This window comes from Protopterus annectens, chromosome 4.part0, assembly GCF_019279795.1.
Source record: "Protopterus annectens isolate FY-2018-M chromosome 4.part0, PAN1.0, whole genome shotgun sequence".
Taxonomy (NCBI): Eukaryota; Metazoa; Chordata; order Ceratodontiformes; family Protopteridae; genus Protopterus; species Protopterus annectens.
In genome coordinates this window covers 1,078,039,013-1,078,060,703 of record NC_056733.1, presented here as the reverse complement: position 1 = coordinate 1,078,060,703, position 21,691 = coordinate 1,078,039,013, and the positions used below count along the sequence as shown (strand labels likewise).

Below are 21,691 nucleotides of genomic sequence, written 5' to 3'. Positions count from 1 at the left end.
CAAAATCTTTCAGAACTTTGATCAGTTGCCCATATCTTGTGAAGGTAAGAAAGGAAGACAACTTGTGTCAAAACAGACTATTTCGAAATGGTTGTCTCATACTATTACTTTTTGTTATACCTACCACAACAAAACAATTCCAGGCAGGGTCAAGTCTCGTTCTACCAGAGCCTTGGCTTCATCAATGTTTTTTTTTTTTGTTAGAAAGGGTTGGATGCTAGATGTAGTCTAGAAGCAGCAACTTAGCCCTCGGTGTACACTTTTAAAAAGCACTATAAACTAGATTTTTTTTTTTTCAGATCTAGAACAGTCTTTGCTAGGACCATTCTCCAAGGACTTCTGGAGCTTCAGCCTTCCTCCTTCCAGTCAGTTTAGGCTATGGTAGTCTACTCATGTAGCTAAGGCCTCTGCAGCAGGGACCGAATAAAGAACATAGAACAGTTGTGTAAGTAAACTTACCATAGCAATAGATGTTTGAATGAGCACTGCTGCAGTAATTTCTGCCTCACATCGTTACCCCCTTTTCTTGTTTGTTTTTATGCCAGGGCATGTTCCTTTTATTGTTGTACTCCCAGGATTGTCCTCTCAGAGCTTTAACCTCCCTTTCTGTGTTGGCTCCCTAACTTGTCAATGGTTTGGATTTGTGGAAGGTACCTTGAAACTTTGAAAGCTGACCAGCTGTTACATCCTTAGCAGGATATAACCCATACAACTAAAGCTCCTGCAGCAGTGACCACTTGAACATTTACTGTTATGGTAAGTTTACTTTGACAATTGTACATTATCAAAAACCTAAATTGTAATGATATATATATGTATGTACAAAATCTATCTTAACAATTTTACTTTATCAGAAGACTAAATTATAATCATATATATGTTTATGTACAAAATATGACTCATACTATTTTTACTGAAAACTGATAGGGTATCATTTCTTTTGGCATTCAAAAACTGTTAATGACAAAGGGAAAAGTAGTGTAATAAATTAGTTATGGAAATGTGTATGTGCACTTTTTTTTGGAATATATACTCTAATATAATACGGAGTGTGGGAATATTCTCAGTTCAGTTAGCTAGATCACAATGGTCTTAACTGTCAGTTGCAATGGTGTATAAAAGGGAGCAGCCTGTAGGGCTAAACTCAGGAAGTCACCTCTTCACATGGAGGTTTTATTTATTTTTATTTTATTTATACTTGTTTTCTGGGGTTGATAACTGCTGCCCATGGACATTTTTCCAACTGAACCCTGGAGTAGTGTCTGATTAAGTGACTTGCTCAGTGTCACACAGTTAATCAATGGAGGCTGAGGGAATCGAACCTTGCACCAGTGGTTTATCTGAAATGGATCTCTGGAAGCATGGAGTGAGAAAGAAGCTAGTCATGGCTAATATGTGGAGTGTAACCTGTGGATTATTAACTTATAAAAGTTCTTTATTTTTCCTTGGAGAGGCCTGTAGCCCTGGACTTTTCTTTTGGTTAAAAAACAGCCTGCATCTTCAAAGGAATGTGTCAACTTAATACTGTCAATAAGGCATTATTTGCTTTGTTTTGAAACTACAAAGCCAAGTAGGTTAATATTTTGGTTTATGGACTACTGAATAAATGTGTTTTTATGCATGTCCTGCCTCCGGTGTCATTTAGGAATTTACAGTAGGTAAACCTGTATAACACTCTGTTAGACTTGTTGCCCAGGAAAGTCGTAAAGGCATCTGATGGAAGTTATATACTAGTAGAAACACAAGACAGACTGTGTGAGATGGCACTATCATAATTTAAATATAATTCCAACAAAATATCAGTGAATTGTGAAAATCACTGCTGCACATTTAAAGCATTTTTGTAGTAGGCTAGCCCCCTGAAATAATGGCATGGGGGCTGTACCCCCTCTAGCTGCATATACTGACTTTGAGATTGCTGTACTTTGAAGTAAGTGGAATTATCCAAGATACAGCAATTTTAAACTTAGCACATAATTTTCCTAATTGTGCTTACATTTTCAAAGCTTTTTGATGCACTTTTCCCCCTCTAAGAACTTTCAGTGGGAGCCCATACAGATGCAAGCTTCATGATATTCTAGTTTCTTCTGAGCAACATGTTTTCTTCCTAATATAGACCATGGGCGTCATCTTAATGCAGTTCCTGTAACTGGGTATTTTCAGTTTTGTGATGGCAATGCCTCTAGCTCTTCTAGTTACTAGAGTTTTATGCTGACCAGCATTGCTTTTATATTCCATTCTGTTCCTACTACTTGCCGATCATGAGCATGTTCTTGGCCAACTGGCAGTCATCATGTGTTTTTTTAGCCCTACACCCTTGTACTCACCCATGGGTGGAAAATGTAATGTCCATCAGTGCTGCTCCAGCCCTCACTTCTGCAAGGAGCTGACATCACCAAGACAGCCTGCCCCTTCTCCCCCCAACAGAAGGCACCAAACGGTTGTTTTCTGGTCTCCACCAGGGAAATCAGCATGTGCGCTTATGTCTCTGAGCGTGTGTTCTTCCTTCCCCCAAGATGAGCAAACTCATCTTCTCTGCCTGAGCTGATATTCAAACTTAGGTTTGCCTGAGCTGTAGTAAGGCCAGGGCTTTAGTCCTGTTTGCCAGTAGCATGTGATTGTACAATTTTTACCATAAAAAGCACACTATATTCAGACACTTGCATGTACATTGCACCTTCTGAGCATTTTCCTGCTGATAACTGTGATAATGTAATAACTTTATTAAGCTATGTTATGAACCTTGCAGCAGCTGTCACCACTCTGGTGAGGAATGTTTCTCACATTTTAGTATAATTATCACTCACTGTTTAGCTACAGGAATGGTTTCTCACAGCACATATCCACTATTCAATTAATGTTTCCTGTTTAAGTAAAGGTAATAATATAGGCACCAGATATATAACACAATGAAAAACGATATAATTGTATTATTATACAGATTACTGTGTCTTTTCCAGTCTAATTTTATCTCAATTATCATGCTGCCAGCTTTTGAGAACACATGTACCTATAGCAAAATATCACGACTTTTAAAGAAATTTGGGAAAGAGAAATTCAGCCTCTTTTACTGTAGTCACACTGTTCTTAATGCAAATGCCATCTAGCAAATTAAGAGATGTAAGAAGCATACTTTTTATATTGTTGGACATATGACTGATAAATAATATATTTGTAACTGAAGTAGCATTTAAAATTGTTGTATATAATATGGACGTATGATTATTCCACTGAGACAAGTATTTATAATTTGCTGTTAGAAGACTTTTCATTATATTCTTACTTGTTCCACAGGCAGATGCTTTGCTGAAAGTCATTAATACATGTATCTCTGAGCACGAAAACTAAAAATGGCTGCTTACACAACATGGCTAGATGTTTGACTCTGAATTTTGTATCCTGTTAGCAAATAAGGAAAAATGAGAGCTAGATAAGAGAGAGAACTTGCTTTCTGTTTCTCCAGTAGATGTGACTGATTTCTTTTCCTTCAGATCATGGCAGAACGTGCAATAATGTGTAAACCGATCCTGAAGCGATCCATCACAATGGAGAGTATTTCCCCTGAGGATTTGCCTCTGCAAGGTAAATAGTTACTTTCTGAATTGAAACTGTCATGTTGAATTGCACATGCTGTGAACTTGGCACAAAGAATATTCACCAATATGAAGAATAACTGTGTTTTGTAAATATGAGCAGAATGAATGTGACACAAGTCTTTCAACTGCAATATCTCATAAATTCAAGTACCAACCAGAGAAAGTTACAGCACTTATACATGCTAAATAAATTAAGACTAACCTTAATCATACATTTCAGTACAAAAAACAAAATGCAATATAGCGTTCACACTGTGAGTAATATATACATTTTAAAGAAGTTATTTATCAAGACATTCAATGAAATCTTCAGAGGTTCTCTCTGTATGAGCTGAGTACGTCATCTAATTTACATTTTTATATTAAAGTATTGCTGTGCCAAAAAAGGGTGGAATAAAATGTGCATATTCATAGGATCATAGGTGGTTACTAGGGGCTAATGGCTCCAGGGCCCTTACAAGCCTAGCCAAGTTCAACCCATGTTCCCAAGGGTGTCTGGTTCAAGCAGAAACTAAAATCAGCACCTATTGCCCCTGTCCAAGAGGGACACAGGTGGAACCCCTGGGGTGAATTTCCAGTTACCCATCCAATTGTCCAAATTACGCTTAAATGGAGCCAATGAAGGGCTTTGTTTAACATGAATAGGTAGCTTGTTCCAAAAATGAGGCAACCTCTGTGAGACAAACCTATCTCTCCAGCAAGTTCTGTTGATGTCACATACCGCGTTAAAGTCGTTCGAGCGAGTAACCCGCGTGCCCTGCATAACTCATTATCCAGAAGGGTGTCTCGTTTTTAAAGCATTTCCAGATACAAGCTCTATACAGGGATTGCACCATGTAAGCAACATCTCTTGTATATCTGTTAAATTCTTATAAACATATTGGAGGTACTAAGTATCCCAAAATGTTTAAAACATTTATTTTGGATATGAAAAAAATGCAGATACAGTCTTTTTATATATAAAAACTACAGGAACTTGAATCTCTGCAGAACTTCATAATATCCCCAGCCCAACACCACATAACAGGAGGACTCGGATAGACCCATAACTTCTGTTTATCTGTAGCAGGTTCGACAGTTTATGCATTCAGGTAAGGAGAAACAATAAGGGTTTTTTTATGATCAAATATGCATAAGCCACAATAGCTGAAATCAAGACAATTATTATACAGCATTTCCTGTCCATGGAGACTTCTGCATGTTCTGACTGACCAGTAATACTTCTCCATGGAGACTTCTGCAGGTTGTGACTGACCAGTAATACTTCTCCATGGAGACTTCTGCAGGTTGTGACTGACCAGTAATACTTCTCTGTACATTGAAAATACATGTAGTCCATCCTGGTAGTAACTTTCATGGCTTTTTTATCCTGTGAATGTAAGGCTGCTGTCCACATTAATATTTATATATTTGTTTGTTTGTTTATTTATTGCTAATAATATCATTGTAAGTAGGTGATAAGCTTAGAAGGCAACAGCTAATGGACATGGCAGTGAACTTTGACCTATGCCTTTAGACTGATACTGGACAGAATTGTTTTACACCAGCTATGATGTAGTACAAGTGTGACCTCAGCTGTACCTCTGATGGACTCAGAACTGGATTGGTGGTAATCTGCCTTTGGCCCATCTATTTTCTTCTGTATGTTTTGGCATTTCTCCTTCTATAAGAGACTATTGTGATACATATTAAGCCGTTGTTGATCATTGTAGTCTGCCTACTTGCTCCTGTCTCAAACATACTTTTTACTGAAAAACTTATCAAAAAGATAGCCAACATTCAGCATGAATGGAATTTGGCATCTCATGACCTTTTGATTGCATTCTGTCCATTTTCAGTTACCATCATAGCTATGACTGAGTCCATATTAGGACTGCAGATTATTTTTCCCCAAGTGGTATTCTGTGAAGTGGGAATCTGCAGGGCTCTAGCCTGGCTCTGTTAACTCATCAAAGTGTATACATTACCTCTACAAGATGTCATTATGAGGAGAGGTGCAGACTATTACTGTTTTCTCCATGACACGCAGTTGTGTTGCTCCCTTCTTCTGAAGCATTATATTAACCTTTTGTTCTCCTAAAGATAGCTCAGAAGCCATCCTTCACTGGATAAGTACCAGATGCTTCAACATTAATCCTGCTAAAATGGAGGTAATGACTATGCAGGTGAATTTCAGGCTGTCCATGGCTCCTTGCGGTTCCTGTACAGTGATAAGTCATATAGTTAGGCTGCATTTCATGTCTAGGGTTTTATATCCAGTCCGGATTCCTGGTAATATAATGTTACATAAAGATCAGCCGTCGGTAGCTGTAAAATCTCATATTATCCTCCCAGGACAGATTTCATATTAAACATCTCATTACACCAGGGAACCTTCCATGATTATTCATATACTAAGCCCTTCTCATCCAATTTACCGCAGCACCCTTTTACTTTTGGTTTACCATTTTGAGATTGACAACCATGTTTTTGATATGGTTCTCTCATTATGATCAGGTCACTTTCATGCCGAGGTTCTGTACAATGGCTGCATATATTACTTGAGGCTGGTATTTCAGGATTCATATGCTAATTGAGTCCTATATGATTTGGGTCATAATCAGAAAGAGTTACTGATGCCCCACCAGCCAGCTCATCTGCCCCTCTCATCTCATGAAGGGCTGTTAGTAGTTCTTAGGGTGCACTTCAAGACTTTTGGTCATGATCCCTACCCCTGTTCTAGGTACCTCACTACCTCATAAGCTTCAGCTGTGCACTTTGATTATAAGACGTAGGAAGTTCCTGAAAATCGCCTTATTTCAGAAGGTATATTCTGCTATAACATGCTCAGAACTTTATCAATTTATGGTTGTCTGAATTGTTTGTTGCATTGTTTAATTTAAATGCATGTACAGTTTTTGCTTTGTAAATGTTTCAGTAAATACATTAATCGAAGTAAGACAGAAAGATAGTATATGAGGCTTCATAACATATTACCCAAGAACAGTGACTGCAATTTTCATCTGAAACAATAAACTACTAAGTCACTATTTAATGCTTTATCATGAGATATTTAGATTTATTTTATTTATCCTTTGTTTACTAGGCTAGTAGGCTCTACTAGAGGAAATTGGACCAGGGTATCAGGAATTACACATACTTTTTTGAGCTACTAGATGGTGCTGGGGGGCTTCTACAGCAGCAAGGAAGAGGTCTAAGGGAAGCAGCATGGAGGAAGAGAGAGAAGCTATGGAGGCTTTGGAGGTAGAACGTGAGAATTTGGAGAAACATGTATTCGATATGGAGCTTCAGAATATAAACAAAGATTCCAGTGTGATGGATGGTACAAATGACCAGTGTTTAGCTGTCTCCATGGAACAGGTCTGTTGAAGTGGTGCAGATAACAGAAACAGGATGATCCAGGTAACAGTTCTACTGTTTCATGAGGTGAGATGGCAAATAACGTTCCCAATAGTTCTGAGGATGGTAATGTGGAAGAGGAACCAGGTGATATGGCAGCAGAGAATGCAGCATTTGAATCCTATGCCACTGTGACAGAAAGTAAAAGGAGAAAGCAGTGACAAACTGAGAAGGTGTCTGGTTTTGTGGCAGCAGATAGTGCAGTAACTGAAACACAAGCAGCAGCGACACCAAGCAAAGCAGACAGCATCAAATGGAAAGTAAAACTGTTTTCAAAAAGAAGAGAAGACCAACTGTGATGATGAGAACAAAAAATGACAGTATTATAGACCGTTATTGCGTATGGGATAATTTGGTAACTGTTCTGGGGTTTAAAGTGCAGAAAATTTGGTCTTAAATGTATATTGGGACAGACTTGGAACTGATGGACTGATGATGTAGATTCTGGAAATGTGCAAAAAAAGGAAGGATATTTATCCATGGAACAATTATTTGTTTTCTGGTAGGAACTTACATGTTAAAAATGAATCTTTGCTGTTTAGAACTGATAAACTGCAAGAAGACGTTGCTAAACAATACGTACAGGGTCTGTGCGAAACTGTTGATAATGTGAAAGTTATAGATGAGAGAAACTTATGGAATGAAGGGTGGAGATTGGAAGATGTTTTGAAATGTCAAAAAACATGGGGAAACACTTGCCAAGTATTGCTTTTGTGGCTGTTCATAGAGGGACATTAAGATTAGATGGCCAGCCTAAATCATGTTTTTTTTTTTTTGTGTGGGGACTTTTCTCATTTAATTAACAGTTATTTATTTATTTATTTTTATTTATTTATTTGCAGTTGTTTAACCAGGATAGTCCATTGGGCCTAAAGAACCCATTTTCAATGGAGTCCTGGGGAGAAAAGCTCCACATACAGATAATACAAAGATTATAGTCCACATACAGATTATACAAAGGTTATGTTATACACATAGTTTACATGAGAAATTAAAGAAAAACATTGTAGAAATTCTGGTTATAAGTAGACCAAAAAAAAAAATTTTTTTTTAAGATTGCAGGGTACAAATAAGGAGTTATATGCTAGAAGCCAGCATGAATTTGCTGATTAGGTTTTGATAGAAAGGAAAAGAGGAGAAGTGTTGGGAGTAGAGAGTGGGTTATGAGGGATGTGTACAGTTGTGACAAGATATAATGTGACCAGTGTAGGAAGAAAGGACATACAGCAAGAAGGTGTGTACCTGAATGCAGGTAGTGTAAAAAAGGGACAGTCTTAGATGGATTATGAAGGGCAAACCGTAAATAATGAAAAAAGGAGGGGAAAGAGAGGAAAACATACATGAGGAACTACAACAAGAACCTGGGAAATGAGTGAACTAGAGAATAAGAAGCTATAAAAGAAGAAAAAATAAGGAGGGAAAACGAGGAGAGTGCGTACAGGAAGAGAGGTCAGGAGCAGGCATTGATACTAGTAATTTGTTTGAAGTTGTAGCCAGTGAAAAATGGGATTCAGAGGTTCAAGGATTATTTGTATATAAACAAAGGAAAAATATTCAGTTGGGGAAAGACTAAAAATAAGAAAACGTGAATGTGAACAATATTATTAATGCTGTAAAAATATTAGTGATGCTGGAATGGTGAGCTAAATGTGATGTGGATGTTATTCTGCTAGAGGATGTAAGATTCCCAACAAGTGAAGAAAGAGTGCAAACAGAAAAATTGAGGGGCTGAAATATAATATGAAACTTAGCAAGTGAATGCTGTTCTGGAGTGGTGTGTTATGTAAAAAAACAGTTAAAATACTAGCTGTAATGTTGCTAAGGATGGGAAGGTTAACTGTTATGGATGTGAAGGACAAAGAACATATTTATAGAATTATAGCATCATATGTATATATAACTAGGGAAGCTGCGGTGGTACAGCAGTAGCGTTGTTGCCTAACAGCAAGAGGTTCTCCTGTTCGATTCACGGCTGGAGTGCCGTGGAGTCTGCATGTCCTCCCCGTGGTCGCATGGCCTCCGAAAGACATGCGTGAATGGGCGTACCTTCACTGAAGGTTGGGCGTCGGGCTGGCAACTTGGCACCATAAAAAAATCTACTGCCAATCATTAGCGGACCAGAGTTCCACTGTGGCGATCCCTAACAGGGAAAAGCTGAAAAGACAAACAAACGTATATATAACTAGCAAGGAAAGAGAGACTCAGATTCATCAGATATTAGACTATGTGGTAGTTAATATGAAAATTATAGTTGCAGAGGACTTTAATTGTGATATAAGTGGAACACGTGAAAAGTAAAGGAAAGATATAAAAAAACAGAAAGTGATAAAATGTGGTAAATTATCTGCGTAGGACAAAAGTTAGTGGGCTTGCACAATGGAGGCACCTGGATCTGAAATTGATTATTTTGTATTATCGGAAGGCTTGGGGGTAACAGATAATGACAGAGTTGTGACATGTTTTTCAGTCCATTTAGCAATATGGATGGCGGTGATGGAAGAAAGGGGGTATATTAAAAAAGAAAAGGGAATTATGGGAAGAAACTGGAGAGTGGAAACTACTACAGTTATGGAAAGATCATATAACCTTGCAAGACTTCTATAAAAACTGGATTGAATGGTGGATTGAATTTAAAAAGAAATAGAAAAGTATTTTTTTTCCCAATGGAAGGATGACATAAGAAAGGAAGAGAAAATAAAGTATGGGGAAATGCTTAGAAATGCATTAGAGAATTTAGAGAATAATCCAAGACAGTATTATGATATGGAAACAGAAATATATAAAAGAAATTGAGAAAAAAAATAAAGCATTACTGTTCAGGCAGAGAAATTACTTACAAGAGAGAAAGGAAGAGTTATCTGCGTACTTGGGTAAAATAGCAAAGGAAAATAAACCAAATTTGCCATAGGTGCCTCTAATAGAGCCCGCTACTGTCTTTCCCTCAAGCAGCTCAACTGGCTTGAGCTGCCTCAATTACTTCTTACCACTCAACTCTCCACAGTCCACAAACTATATTACCTCCCAAATAAACCCCCCATTTTACAAGACCTAATACAACCCTACACCACCACCCAAGCTTTAAGATCAACAGACCAAAATCACATAAATGTCATCAAACATAAGAATGAATCTCTTTTTGCCTGTTCTATAGTAAAAGTCTGGAACTTACTTTCAAAACACACAACTTCTACAAGTTCTGCTCCACAATTTAAAAAAACTACTCAAAACCCACTACTTATAGCTTCATAGGTAGGTACCAGGCTATTGGCCCTAGGGCCTATACAAGCCTAGCCAAAAAGGTACCCTGGCTTTCGCCACCCAAGGAAATTATTTTCCTGTGCCCCTGTCGAGCAGAACCACAGAATTGATCCCCGGGGTGAATTTCCTATTACCCATCCAATCATCAAGATTTTTCTTGAAGTGTGCTAATGAGGAGCTCTGTTTGACATAGATTGGTAGTCTGTTCCAGAGTATGGGAAGTCTCTGGGACAGGAATCTATCCCTCCAGCATGTTCTGTTTATTGTGGTGACAAGGTTTAGGTCCCTAGAGCATGTAGCTCGGAGGAATTGGGATTTCTTTAAGTGGAGCATGTCCAACAGCTCTGGGTTTGACATAGCTTTGTATGTTAGGCAGAGATCGCCTCTGAGTAGGCGATATGCGACAGAGTAAAGCTGGAGTTTTTTGAGACTGTCTGCGTAGGGCATCTGTTTGAGGTCAGTAATCCTCTTTGTGAGGTATTTTTGCGACCTTTTCAGTTGTTGTAGATGTCTTGTGAGGTACATACCAAAAGGGGTGTTGTACTCTATAATGGGTCTAATGAGTGATGAGTAGAGGGGAACAATGACCTCTTTTTTTCTGGATGAGAAACCTTTTGTGATGAGGTGTGCACATAGAAGGATTTTCTGACCACTGTGGCAATGTGATTTTCAAAGGAGAGACTACTGTCCACCTGTGTCCTAAGGTCTCTTATCACACTTTCGGTGTTAAGTAGACTACTGCCTATGTGGTAGTTCATGCGTACAGAGTTTTTACCAAAGGGGATGACAATGCACTTTTTGGCATTGAGCTTGAGACCATGTCTTTGACACCAGGCATCTGTCTCAGTGAGGCCCTTTTGTAGGATGTCCACATCGTTAAAAGTTTCGATTATGGCTCCTAGTTTGCAGTCATCTGCAAATTTAGTTAGCCAAAGACCTTCTGTGTTAGCCTGTACTTCAGGGAAGTAGATACCAAACAGGAGAGGACGCAGGACTGAACCCTGTGGTACTCCACTTGTCACTGGTCTGAAGTCTGATTTGGAGTCTGCTACTTTTATAGTGTGGGTTCTGTCAGTAAGCCAGTTGGCAACCCATCTTGTGATATAGGGATTTATACCTAGTTTAGTGAGTTTATCTATAATTCCAGAGTGGGGGATGGTGTCGAACGCCTTGGCGAGATCTAGATAGGCTGTGTGAACCACCTTACCCTCATCTATGGCTTTGGTGACTACTTCAAAGAAGTCTATCAGATTTAGGAGACATGATCTGCCTTTTGCAAACCCAAACTGCATGGGGTCCAGAGTTTGGAGATCTCCAATGTCTTTGTTTATGAGTTCCATGATGATACGTTCCATGGCCTTGCAGACGAGGCTCGTCAGGCTAATGGGGCAGTAGTTCCTGGGATCTGTTGTGCCCCCCCCTTGTGGAGTGGGATAACTGTCGCGGTGCACCATTCAATGGGCACAAAGCCTGAGGTGAGGCTATGATTGAACATGGTACTTAGGTGGGGTGCCAGTTCATTCTGTAGTTCATGTAGAAGGCAGCCTGGGATGTTGTCCGGTCCCATGGATGCTGTGTTCTTGGCTTTGGAGAGTGAGGTTTTTACCTGTGCAGCCGTGATTACAGGAACTTTGCATTCTTCCGGTATAAAGATGGGCCCTTTAGGGGGTGAGAGGGGCGTAAAGTTAGCACTGAACCTATCTGCCAGGATGTTGGCAATATTAGTTGGTTCTGTATATTTAGTGTCATTGTGCTGTAACTCAGAGCAGATCTGGGTGCTGCCATTGAGATTCTTGACATAGCTATAGAATGCTTTGTGGTTGTCTTTCGAATCAGTGGCAGTTTTGTTTTCATAACTAGCTTTGGAAGATTTTATGAGGGATCTCAGCTTCTTAATTACCTCCAATCATGGGATTTTACTCTTTTTTGTAACGGTTTCTTTCTTCTGTTGTAGAGTTTGTTTATGGGAGAAGACCATCAGATTGGCTTCCTTTTTTTGGAGGATAGCATCTTGGTTCTGTTAGGGATAGCATGATCCATGCACTTGTGTAAGTGCTTATAAAGTGCATTTGTGTAGGATTCAGCAGTCGTACCTCTATTGTCCATCTGCATGGGTGTCATGAAGTTTGCCACTTCTGTCTTAAGAAGCGTGAAGTTGGCTTTGGATAAATTTTTAACGGTTGTTTTCCTATTAGGGGGTGGGTGCGGGATGTGGATGTCTAGGGTGATTAGCTTGTGGTCGGATCTGACCAACGAGGAGCTGACCTCTGGTGTGGAACACTGGTCACCCATGTTGGTGATGACCAGGTCTAGGACATTGCTGCCCCTAGTGTGGGTGTGGATAAGTTGATCCAAGGCATTGGAACTGATGATTTCCAGAAAACGTTGAGCAAAAGAGTTGGTACATGAGTAGTTTTTCCAGTTAATGGTAGGGTAGTTGAAATTACCCATTATTAGAGTGTTGGGTTGTACCTTAATATTTTCCAGTGTATCAAGAAAAGAGGAGTGGGAATCCTGGGGCATGGTGGGGGGTCTGTAGCAAGCTACAATCTGGATTGTGGTTTTGCCCAGAGTTAGTTGAACTTGGATAATCTTGGATGCATTATGCTGAGCAACTAGCTTGGAGGTGTGGATATCTTTAATGAATATGAACACGCCTCCACCTTTAGTGTTTCGGTCCGGGTTTGGTGGCCGAAAGGTGTGGTATGAATTATAGCCTGGTAATGCAGGAGTGCTCTCTGGAGCTTTGAACCAGGTCTCTGTCACTGCACAGATGTCAATGTTCTCCATTTTAAGGAGTGCCTCGAGTGAGTGCATTTTGAGGTTTAGACTTCTAGCATTGAGTAGCATTACCCTCAGATTTTGCTTGCTTGTACCTGTTACGGTGGTGAATTTGTCATTTGAACCTTGCCTAAAAAAGGCACTATAGGGGTGGCAAGAGCCTTTGCCAGTATCCCGAATCCCAAGGGCGACAGGTGCAGGCCATCTCTGGCAAAGCAGCATGGTCTGTCGATCATGTCATCCCAGGCAGATAGATACTGGATTCCCTTAGAATGACACCAGAAGCTTAGCCAATTGTTAAAGTCAATCATTTTGTCCTTGTACTGTGGTATCATTCTGGGTGATGGCAGGATGCTACTCACGGCTAGGTCATACCTGCCAGGGCTACAAGATCGGAGAGTTCCTCCATGTCTCTTTTCATGTAGTCCAGGGAGGTACGTCTCAGGTCATTCACACCAACATGGACAATGACAGAGTCATATTTGTACTTGTTGTGGAGTGACCTAAGTGTGTGCATTATGTGGGGGATCCTGGCACCTGACAGGCAGCTGACAGTAACTTTTTCCTTGTTTAGCCTGGTGAGTAGAACATCAGTGTGCCTGACTATAGAGTCACCTATGACTAGAGTGTTGGGTACGTTATGCCTTATGGGCTGTAGTTGAGTGGCACACGGAGTATCTGGGCTATGTGTCATTTGGGTTGGGTTGGGGGGGTGGAGGTTGTTTGCATTTCTGCTTTGGAGGTCTCTGTTGTTTGGGCAGATTTGTACTGAGAGCCTCCGTGAATGTAGGTGTGTGTTTTGTGCTTGTGTGTGTGTGCTTTGGTGGTGTAGGTTTTGAGGGACTATGTGGTGAGTGTGGTGCAGTGCAAGTGTTTACCTTCTCCTCTTGACTGTTTAGGCCAGTCTTTGGTGAAGAGAGCTTTGCTTCCAGTTTGGCTATATAAGTGCATCTCTCACAGGTCGTAGTGTTGGGTGGTAGGAGGAGAGGGTTGTCTGTGTACATGAGACAATTGCTGCATTGTCCCAAGATGCCCAGATTCATCAGGTAGACAGGAGAAAACACCGGGAGCTGACCTTTAGACATGCCTGAATAAGTGCTTATTTATTAAGTACTAAAAACTGTTTTCCTCTAGACAAGTGAGGAAAGTTGAGTGCTGTAGTAATTTGTAACTTATTTAGTGCTTACAATGAGTTCTGAACAAGTGCTGAGCTCAAAGAAACAGATGAGTGCTAAAACTAAAAAGCTGGCTAGTTGCAAGGGAAATTTTGAAGAACAGACTTTATGGTGCCAGGAATAGTTTAACCCCAGTTAAGTGTGGGGGGGGGGGGGCTTAGGAGCTCACAAACAGTCCTGGACACAGCAAATCCGTATCTGGACAAGACCTGCCACAGGAAAGGGGGGAAGCAAGCTTAGAATTTTTTTTCCAGTAAAGTGGAAATGGAGAAAGTTGGAACAGAAGTTAATTCAATGTTAAGAATCTGAGTGGGTTGGCCTTCACAAATGTTCTCTATTAGATTGAGTGAACTAATGACACTAGACTGGGAGGAGTGTCACAGATCAAATATACAGTATGGGTGGGCAACTGCAAAGCCACCAAGTATAAGAACACACAACACTAGGGACTCTACCAAGGATCACCTAATAGTGCCTAACCTCTGGATATTAATTCTTAACTAACGGTGTTCTATTCTGTTCGTATCTACTTATACGTCTCTGAAGACAGTTAAACATATTCCTACATACAACTGGTATACCTAAAGAATACAGTTATTGTATCTATACATATATCTGTGAAGAAATGTAAAATATGGTCTTGTATAATATTGTATGCATTTAGAAGAAAGTGTTGTAATTCAAAAAAATGTTGTTAGATTGTTTTTAAGTGGAGCTTTTCTCCCTGGGCCTCCGCTGAAAATGGACCTGTGTCCAGTCGGACTTTCCCGGTCATCAAATGTAAAATAAAAATAAAATAAATAGTATAATGAGGGAAGTGAAAAATGTAAAAGGAAAGGTAAAAAGAACATGAGCAAATTATCAGTATTGTAGTACAGCATGTGGAAAACGTGTATAAGAGTAAAAAGAAGGAAAATAAGAGAGAATGGAAAGTAAAAAAAAAATCCGGAAATAGTTAAGGAAGAATTAGAAATAGAAATTACTATAAGATATTGGATGAAGTACGTAAGAAGTAAATGTTGATTCAGTATCTGGCCCAGACAGTGTAGGGTATGGAATATACAAGAATCTACTGGATTGGCAAAGAGTATTTTGTAAATGTACTGAATGAATGGTTGAAAGAAATGTTTGTTTATGAAGAGTTATGTAGTGGGATATTAAAATTTAAATGGAAGAAAGTTGAGAAGAATGAAATAAATATTAGGAAAACCATCACACTAAATAACACAGATTATAATTTTTATATGAGAATAATACAGAGGAGAATGGAAGGATAAGGGATATTATGGAAGAAAGTATATATGGTATAAAAGGGAAGGGATGTCAATAATTATTAGTTGTGAAAGAAATTGTGAATGATATATGTGAAAAGGAGTAAGCAAACCTTATGATAGATAATATTAGCAAGGCATTTTATACAGTAGGATATGATGCTTTGTGTGATATGTATGGAGAAGTGTGGAACTGGTCATATAATTAGGAGAGTGGGTATGTCAGTGCATCAAAATAACAGAGTAAGAGTGTTAGTGAATTGGATGGCTGAGTGAAGAAATATGCATGAAGTGTGTATAAGACAAACATGTGTCAATAGTGGAATATTGTTTGCATTCGTAATTATTATTATTATTTATTTATTATTTGTTGACCAGGAAAGTCCGACTAGGTTCCCCAGAGCCTGTTTTCAGCGGAGGCCCGGGGAGAAATGCTCCAGATGCATGTCTTTAGAATGTGGGAGGAAACCGGAGTACCCGGAGGAAACCCACACGAACACAGGGAGAACATGCAAACTCCACACAGAAGGCACCCCAGCCGAAAATCGAACCAGAGAACCTCTTGCTGTGAGGTGACAATGTTAACCACTGCACCACTGCACTGCCCATGAATGTGAGAATGAGTAAAGTAGCTTATAAAATGAAACATGCTAGACATGATGCAAAAGGAAGTAGTGTTTCCATTAGCTTTGAGATATGGAGATGATATAGTTGTAGTTGCTAACATCAAAATATGGATGACAAAGGTGTTGGTTTGTCTAAATGGATGTTTAAAGGAAATGGGAATGATGCTGAATAAAGATAAAAATTTAGCCTTTGTGTGATGTGGTAAAAACTGAGGGTGGCGGGTGTGTATTTTTCAATGAAAGATGCATCTTTGTTAGGGATAAAATTTGTGAACAATGATGTAGTTATGATGCAATGGGAGGGTTTGATAAAAGAAATGAAAAGAAATGTATTCTGTGGAGAACATATAGACTAGCATTCATGAAAAAAATGTTTATCTGTTTATCTATTTAATTATTTATTAATTCTGTATTAATGGGAAAATAGCATACATGTCAAATGTTTATATGATCCCAGGAAAACATAGAATAAATCATGGAATTGATGTTTTCTTTCATACAGTGTTCAAGATAAAATCCAGTCAAAAGAAGTGTGCTGTATATGAGTGAAGATTAAGGGGATTCTGGATACTAAATCCAGTTGTTTACTCTGCTTCTTTAATATATATATATATATATAGAGTATCAAAGTGGGTAAAGGTAACATTTTGTTAAATGGGAAATGGATTTTGTCAGATACATTGCGTAAAATTAGATTATAGTTATGGAAGGAGGAGTGGGGGTCAGTTATGGAAGAATAACAATGAGGATTGAAAATGGTAACTAGTTTTAAAAACCTAGAAATGTGTATATATGTGACTGTAAATATGTACATTTTGTAAGTATGTAAATAAAAAAGTTAAAAAATTATCAAGAAAAAATACTAATTTGGAAAATAAAATTTGATGATATAGAGAAAGACAAAAGGATGTGGTATAATAATGTGATAAGCACTATTATTATATAAATCCATGGGAAAATTTACCAGAAGAAGTGATTGAAGACAGTAAGGAAAAAGTGGTGTACCTAGACAATAGAGTATCTGGATTTCCTATGGAGTCTGGTACTAAATAAATCGCCAGTAAAAGGGAATATGCCATAAAAAGAAAGTTGAAAGAGTGTGTTTATTTTATGGGAATGAAGAAAAAATGGAACATGTTTTTATAAAATGCAAAAGAGCAATGAAACTCTAGAAAAAGTTGTATGAAGAAAAATTATTAAACATAATACAGATATGCATATGATTATGTATAGAAATTATAAAGAAGAAGAAGAAAAAATATGTGTGAATGGTAGATAAGAATTCATTTTATGTAATATTGGTTATTTGGAAAGAAAAACTGAATGAAAGTTTGTTAAATGGAAAATGGATTTTGGCAGATATATTGTGAACAATTAGATTATGGTTATGGAAAAAAGAGTGTGGGGGGTCAATTATAGAAGAATAACAATTAATATATTACAAAACACGGTAAATAGTTAAAAAAAACTAGAACTGAGTATATATGCACCTGTGAATATGTACATTTTCTAAATATGTAAATGTTTTATGTTGTGTTGAATAAAGGATCCCTAATCTTTTTGATAAGTAACATGGGATCTCTTACATCCACCTGAGCTACTACCAAATCAGTCAGATGGGACCTCGGTTTAATGGCTTATCCAAAGAAAAACACACTCAAGAGAGCAGCACCCCTTAATGTTGCACTGCAATATCAGCAATCTAATCATCTAGAGTGAGAATAGAACCCACAGCCTTTTGGTCTTTCAGCACCAAAGGTGAGTATACTTCCTATTGCACCACTGATATTGCTGTTTAATTCCTTCTCATTTCTGTGTTCCATGTTTTTAAGATTGATGACAAGGCACCATTACACTTGCTACATATAGGTTAAATGGCTGTAGGATACGTATAAAACTACTGCTAAGTTGATGAGCAGTGTTTTGCCATATAGATACTGTGGAGCCTTGGGACATATAAACCTGGTCTGAGAAGAGCTTGTAAACTGTAAGAAAAACAATCACTTGGAGTTACATTTAAAGAATCTAGGACTGAATGGAGGAAATAAAGGCCAAGATGTTTTGGGCTTTTGTGTGATGGTGTTAAGGCTAGCGTGACCGGTACAACCAAATAAAAAGATAAAGATATAAATTAGAACAGTTATCAGCAGTGCATAAATGACTTGAGGTGCACTGATCTAGGCAAATCCCTCTTTAACTATACATATCTGAGCTCAGAAAACAATGCACATCCATCTTTAGAGAGTCACAATATTTGTTGAGTAGAGTTTCTTCAAAATGGGAACTGGCTGTTTTATTTTGTCTTTTTCTGATTTCTCTAAAACCTTTGGAATATGAAACTGCAGAATAGTGGGTGTATGGAAGTTTTTTTCTTACCCTACTACTGTGTGATCTCTGAGTTAGTATATTTAGAGATATGGAGAGTTTGTAAAGTGGAAAGGGACTTGGCCACTGGCAAAAACATGCTATTTTTTATGTTTTACAGTGAATTTCATGACATGAGTAGTCAGAGAGGCATTGGTTCATAGATTTGGTGAAGAAGATCAAGCTTATTGGCATCAAGGGAACTTAATCTACTAGATCCCATGTTGGAACTAGTAGGTGCCTACAGAGTCACCCAATCCATTCTTAAAGGTTTGAATTAATGAACTGAGTTAATAGACAGAGGGGAGTTATAGCATAAGAATGTGAGTTTCTGAGATACAGAGTTACCGTATTTCATGGTACAGTTGTTTAATGAGAAAGAGTGACCTTGTATGTTCAGATCACCAGGGGAAGGTAGTATTTTAAATAAAACTCTTCAAATAGTAAAGGAAGCTTTAATGATCTGGATGTCAAGTACAGATTTACCTTATGCATGTAATAAAATAGAGAAGAGAGATGTGCTGTAGTCTTTGGCTATAAGGCAGGCCTCAAGGCCCTTCAATTCACTTTATAAGGAATATTTCTACTTTGACCAATTGTACTAAATGGTATGCAAGTAGTTTACAGAACAGGGTACAGTACTCCTGTAATTAGTATGATAAAATCTGTATCGATTAGGAAAACAGCTACTATGGCATATCTCTCACCCCCAGGTAGGTTGCTCTATATGCTTTGTAGATGATAGGAAATGAAAGGTCATCATTAACAAAGACTCTAAGGTAGTTCCAAATACATAGTATATAAAACACATCTATTTTACCCGATCGAACGTTTAGGTTAGCGAATACCTAAATGTTGAACTGGTAATATCGAAAAAGTAAAACAGTGAATAGCCGATTTAATGTAGGGCATGAATTCCCTCGGCCACAAAAAAAAAAATTGAAACCAAAATGAAATAGGGAAGCTTCACCCCCCATACCCCCCGATGTGGGGGGCTGTGCCCCCCACAACTCCCCTAAATAAATATATCAACTCCGAGATTGCTCTACAGTGGGTAAATCCGCATGACGGCCGAGGGAATTCTTTCCCTGCGTTAAATCGGCTGTTCACGGTTTTTTGCTTCCACTATTACCAGATCGACATTTAGGTATTCTCTAACCTAAACCTTTGATCAGGTAATAGGAACCCTATAAAACTGGTAGTGGGCGTTTTGCTAAATAGAATTAAATCCACAATAATAACAATACGGCTAGAGGGACAAAAACAACTAGTACATTTTCTTTAACAAAGATGATGCCCAGATGCTGACAGCATGTTTTGACACTGAAGCAAGGTCATTTCTTCTGCACCATTCATCTGTAATTGTATATGCTGTTTGAAGGGAAAATGTCTTAACAGGGTTAAGAATGCTGTTATGTTTGTAATCATATACATATTTAGTGAACTAGACAGTGGAGTCAGCTGTGACATCTGACAAAAATGCTGAAAGGACTGGTCTCTGGAGGATGTGCAGACTCAACACAGAAGGCATCCCAGCTAAAAATAAACTTAAGAACTGAGACCCATGAGGTAGCAATGCTAACCACTGTGTCACTTTGCCGTTCAAAATAGTAACATGTTAATGGTAACAAGTTTTATTAAATCTGACTTCTAACATTCAGTACCCATTAACAGTTAAGCTTCTTGTGACACAGCTGTTTTACTCTCCATATCACTTTATATGGTTTTGTTTTAAAAGTAAGAATGGAATATGCATGCATGTATCTTTGTAAAAGAATTTCAGATTTATTACATTACTGTAATAAAATATTTTATTATGCTATAGTTTGGCTCAGGGATATGTCATTTTTGTTAAGTATTTTAAAATACCATTGTTAGAGGACTAGATTAATTAATATTCATAGATAAAATATACAATTAGTCAAAAAAAATTCCAGTCTGTGTAAGCCTGTGTTCCATTCTAGGAGTCCTAGAGATAAGTTTTCACTTGTATAAGTGATTTGCTTTTCAACCAGATACTGATCCAGAGATATGCTGATCAAGAGATCCTAAACTGTTAAATACTACAATAATTTTAACTTATCCTGGGACTAACATTGGAATCAGTTACATTAATAAAAGGGGATACCTGGCAAAATCCCTTTCACTGGAGGTTGTTCTTTCACACCAGTTTAATGGAGCAGGCTTGCTGGAAAAGTGTTTAGTGAAAACTGAAATCCTTGACAATTACCATATTTGAAGGAATGTAGTATCCAATGTGCTGAGTAGTGTGAAAACTGATATATTTAAATTATGTCTCAGAGTAGCTTTCTATGTGCTGAAGTTTGTACTGCAACACTGAGTACTGAAAATACCTTTCTTGTCTTTCTCTAGTTGATATCCTAGATGCAGTAAGGCAGACTACACAAAAGTTCGAAGTACTTTTTATTGGCAGCTTGCCAGTTTCTAAACCAATGGGTAAGATATACAAAGTAATGCTTTCTTTAAAAAAATAAATAACTTCCACAATAAATCTTTAAAAATTAACTATATACTTAGTTTTAATTGTATATTGTAATTTTTTAAAAGTACCTCACTATCATTTCTGCCATTGCTTGAAATTTTAAAGTGTTTTATCAATATTTAAATACTGTCTAGTATTGCTAATTTCCTGTATTTGTCACTGTGTGGTTTGGAAAATATGGTGATGCAATACATGAAGGGATAATTCAGCTTAAGGCAAGAAACTGGAGCAGTTATCTGATCAGTACATTTCTAGATACAGATAAACTGAGAATGGCGTAACAGTCTGAACGCTGGAACAGATGGGTGAAGAACAGCTGTAGTGCTTAGATGCTCTATGAACAGTTTTACTTTACACAAGTGCAGATGTTTAAATAGGTATTTGTGACGTAGCAAACAATGATGTCACACCAAAGAAGATTTCTTACGCTAGTTGAAAAGAGTACATATTCGACTATTCACCAATTTAAAAATGAGTTTGGTCTCTTAGAACAGCTGGATAAACTGGGTAAGTAAACCATGGTCACTGTACAGAAAAGACATAACTCATGCATATGAGGAATGTAGGCGTTTCGCATCACTGAAGACAAGCGGCAGTTGTAGGCATTGAATGATAAGTAGATACTTTGTCATTTACATAGAGCTTGCTGCTGAAATAACTAAAACTCAGCTCCTTGTTTGAGTCTAAACTAAGAAGCTTTTATTTTTTAGAGTTGATC

At 38.1% G+C, this 21,691-nt stretch overlaps 1 protein-coding gene across 2 annotated transcripts in view; it reads left to right on the top strand.

Annotated features, from left to right (window-relative positions):
- The window catches only part of APBB3 (amyloid beta precursor protein binding family B member 3), a 575,287-nt gene that overhangs the window by 399,264 nt on the left and 154,332 nt on the right, over window positions 1–21,691 (top strand). For both annotated transcript variants that reach the window (XM_044069016.1, XM_044069015.1), the window contains 2 exons: window positions 3,492–3,582; window positions 20,844–20,927. In XM_044069016.1, coding sequence (XP_043924951.1) covers window positions 3,492–3,582; window positions 20,844–20,927 — 175 coding nt within the window. The remainder of the gene's footprint in view (window positions 1–3,491; window positions 3,583–20,843; window positions 20,928–21,691) is intronic.